Here is a 3,400-nt window from a genome sequence, read left to right as displayed (position 1 = left end):
AAGAGGCCGAAAAGTCTTCTTCGTTCCCCCCCCCCCCCCCCCCTCAAAAGCTTCGAAGCGTTCAAGTTAAAAGCTGAAGCAAAAACCGGACGTTGCTACACCTGCTTCGCTCGTGTGCTTTTGTCATCGCAAGGTATATGCTTCTTCATTACCGGATGCTGGTTTCTCTTATTCCAGTTGATGGGTCCTCGAATCTCAGTTTAAAATCTGGTCTTTGGAATATGTTTTTTGCTTACTTGCCAAGAAAAATTTAGGGAATGATGTTTGCTCATTTATGGGTCTCGGCCGTCGAGTGTGAACTGGTAGAGGAAAGTTACCAGAACCATGTAACTGTTGCAAATTTTTTTAAAATATAATAATTTTTCTAGTTCATAACAATTTTCTGTTTCCTCGGTTGATTGTATTTGTGCTAAAATTAGAAATTGTTATTTGGATATTTATATGAACATTTATATTTCAACGGATGCTTGTTACAAACTACTTGGTGATTCATTATCTTATAACTCTCTAAATATGCTTCCCATCGTTAGCCGCCTCAACAGTAGTATCACTGTCCGCAAAATGAGGAAGAAAAATCTGTTTTTTCCTTTTGCCTTGTGCGTTTTCTTTCAAGGTTTTATAGGAATTAGAACTATAAATATTCTATTTCTTTCCCTCCTGATATCCTGTCTGTTGCAATATCTTCTTGAACGTGTTATCTGCTCTGATTTTGCAGGTCTTGTGGAGGCTTGAAGGGAAGATAATTTCCATGTGCAGTGGTTCCAAGAGGAATCCTTCTCAAGCAGATTTCGTCATGGAGGGCGAATATGGGAAACAAGAGGGGCTGCATCATAAGACTTCTGTGTTGCTTGAGCTCGCGGCCTCAGATGATGTTGTGAGTTTCAAAGATGCAGTTGAGCAAGAGGGTCTTGATGTCGATGAGGCGTGCTTGTGGTATGGAAGGAAGATTGGCTTAAAGAAATGGAGTTATGAAGAGAGGACTCCTCTCATGATTGCTTCTATGTTTGGAAGTAAGGGCGTGTTAAGTTATATACTCAGAACTGGTCATGTTGATGTTAACAGGACTTGTGGATCAGATGGAGCTACGGCCCTTCATTGCGCTGTTGCCGGTGGTTCAGCCTCATCCCCTGAGGTTGTTAAGCTTTTGCTTGATGCATGTGCAGATGTTAGCACTGTTGATTCTAATGGTAACCGACCTTCTGACTTGATCGTCTCCGGGGTTAATTCGATCTTCAATTCAAGGAAGAGAATCCTACTAGCCATCCTGAAGGGTACAGATGTTATTGATGAGGCATGCCTCTCATTTGAGGATACAGTTAGCCAGATGGAGGAACAACAACAGCAAGATACGGCTGCGTCTCGTGTTTCCAGAGATGGGACTGAGAAGAAAGATTATCCTATCGATCTTTCTCTTCCTGACATAAAGAGTGGGATTTATGGTACTGATGAGTTTAGGATGTATACATTCAAGGTGAAGCCTTGCTCAAGGGCTTATTCTCATGATTGGACCGAGTGCCCCTTTGTTCATCCAGGGGAAAATGCTAGGCGGCGTGATCCCAGAAAATATCATTATAGCTGTGTTCCTTGTCCGGAGTTTCGGAAGGGATCATGCAGCAAGGGAGATGCCTGTGAGTATGCACATGGTATTTTTGAGTGCTGGCTTCACCCTGCCCAGTATCGGACACGGCTTTGCAAGGACGAGAGTGCTTGCACCAGAAGAGTTTGCTTCTTTGCTCATAAGCCGGAGGAGCTTCGCCCCTTGTATCCTTGCACCGGTTCAGCTATACCTTCTCCCAGATCATTTTCAGCTAGTTCATGTTCTTTGGAGTTGGGATCACCGAGCCCTCTGTCACTGGGTTCTTCATCTTTCATGATACCCTCAGTCTCAACACCTCCTCTTACTCCATCTGGTGCATCTTCTCCTGCTGGTGGAACCACGTGGCAGGTCCAATCTAATGGTGGAGTCCCTACCTTGCAACTGCCAAGAAGCAGACTAAAAGCTGCTTCAAGTGCTAGAAATGTTGATTTAGATATTGAATTACTTGGACTTGAAAATCATCGGCGCAGGCAGCAGCTTATGATGGATGAGATTTCTGGTCTTTCCTCACCGTCAAGCTGGAACAATTCCATGCTTGATAGTCATTCTTTTCCTGTCTCTTTTGGTGATCAAGCTGGGGAGCTGAATAGGCTTTCGGCAATGAAGCCTACCAACCTTGATGACATTTTTGGGTCAGTTGATCCATCAATTTTGCCCAAATTACAGGGAATTTCACTAGAAACTGTAGGTCCTCAGTTGCAATCGCCAACTGGATTCCAAGCGCTTCAGAACACAAACCTGCATCTGCGCAGCTATTCTTCTGGCCTTTCCAATTCAATTGGAATGGGCTCTCCATCTTCTGTGAATGATCCAACTGTCTCAGCGGCAACCACAATGGCCTTGAATGCAAGACTTGCTGCCTTTTCTAAGAGAAGCCAGAGCTTTATCGAGCGCAGTGCAGTAAACCGTCATCCAGAGCTTTCTTCTCCAGTTTCTTCAACAACAAAGGCTTCTGCCTTATCAGACTGGGGCTCCCCTGATGGAAAGTTGGACTGGGGTATCCATGGAGAAGAGCTGAATAAGCTGCGGAAATCTGCTTCTTTTGGATTTCGAAGCAGTAGGAGTACCCGAGTGCCAGCAAATCTCAATGAACCAGATGTTTCTTGGGTTCATTCACTAGTAAAGGATGCTGCACCACCAGAATCTGGTCAATTTAGTGCTGAAGAACAGCAACAGCAGAAGCTGCAATGCCATCATAACAATGGAACAGAAGCAGTTCCAGCCTGGCTCGAGCAATTTAACACTGAGCAGGAGCAGATGGTAGCATGAATGCATCATAATTTCTTGCATCGGCTCTCCTTCCTGTTATGTTTAACAAGTATATCCATTCAATAATTCTCAAAATTCTATAGAAATTCATTATATTTAGGTTCAACTTTGTAGAAAGTATAGTACAATAAATTCTCAGGGAAAAAATAAACAAGTTGGGCATGACGCAAGTTCTATGCTCCACCAACCACTTGTTGCTAGGATAATTGATTCCATTTCTTCTTTTCTATATTTGCATTCCTATATTAGTTTGGTTTTATAGAGTTGTGATCTTAAATTAACCGAGAATAAAACAAGTTGTAGTGAGATTTTATTGCTGATAAATTCGCTGTGCCAATTTGTTTCTTTGAAAATGTATAAAATTCAACTGTTATTCTTTAAATGTTTGTTATCATGTTCTCTAATAAAAATTGACATTTCAGCATTCTTTTTAAAGTTCTGCTCTTCTAATTCATTCCTTTGTAAAAGTTCTTTTACATGTGGGCGTTTTAATTTGACAAAAAGAAAGATAATGTGAATCATCTAACACTTTCT

At 42.0% G+C, this 3,400-nt stretch overlaps 1 protein-coding gene across 2 annotated transcripts; it reads left to right on the top strand.

Moving 5' to 3' along the window:
* LOC129318596 (zinc finger CCCH domain-containing protein 66) lies at nucleotides 1-3,190 on the top strand. 2 transcript variants are annotated; one of them, XM_054963447.1, is made up of 2 exons: nucleotides 1-133; nucleotides 716-3,190. In XM_054963447.1, the coding sequence occupies exon 2, from the start codon at nucleotides 749-751 to the stop codon at nucleotides 2,864-2,866; it is 2,118 nt and encodes a 705-aa protein (XP_054819422.1). In that variant the 5' UTR covers nucleotides 1-133; nucleotides 716-748; the 3' UTR covers nucleotides 2,867-3,190. The 2 variants fall into 2 exon arrangements, with proteins under 2 accessions (XP_054819422.1, XP_054819423.1); XM_054963448.1 differs by lacking the exon at nucleotides 1-133 and adding an exon at nucleotides 160-596.
* The last annotated feature ends 210 nt before the right edge of the window (nucleotides 3,191-3,400 follow it).

Source organism: Prosopis cineraria, unplaced genomic scaffold, assembly GCF_029017545.1.
Source record: "Prosopis cineraria cultivar Desert tree isolate PC_DT_omini unplaced genomic scaffold, ASM2901754v1 PC8, whole genome shotgun sequence".
Lineage (NCBI taxonomy): Eukaryota > Viridiplantae > Streptophyta > Magnoliopsida > Fabales > Fabaceae > Prosopis > Prosopis cineraria.
The sequence above is the reverse complement of the archived record's forward strand: the minus strand, read 5'-3'. Positions and strand labels throughout refer to the sequence as shown.

Coding starts and splice junctions, on each gene's coding strand:
- LOC129318596 (XM_054963447.1), top strand. CDS start 749: ATGTGCAGTGGTTCCAAGAGGAATCCTTCTCAAGCAGATTTCGTCATG.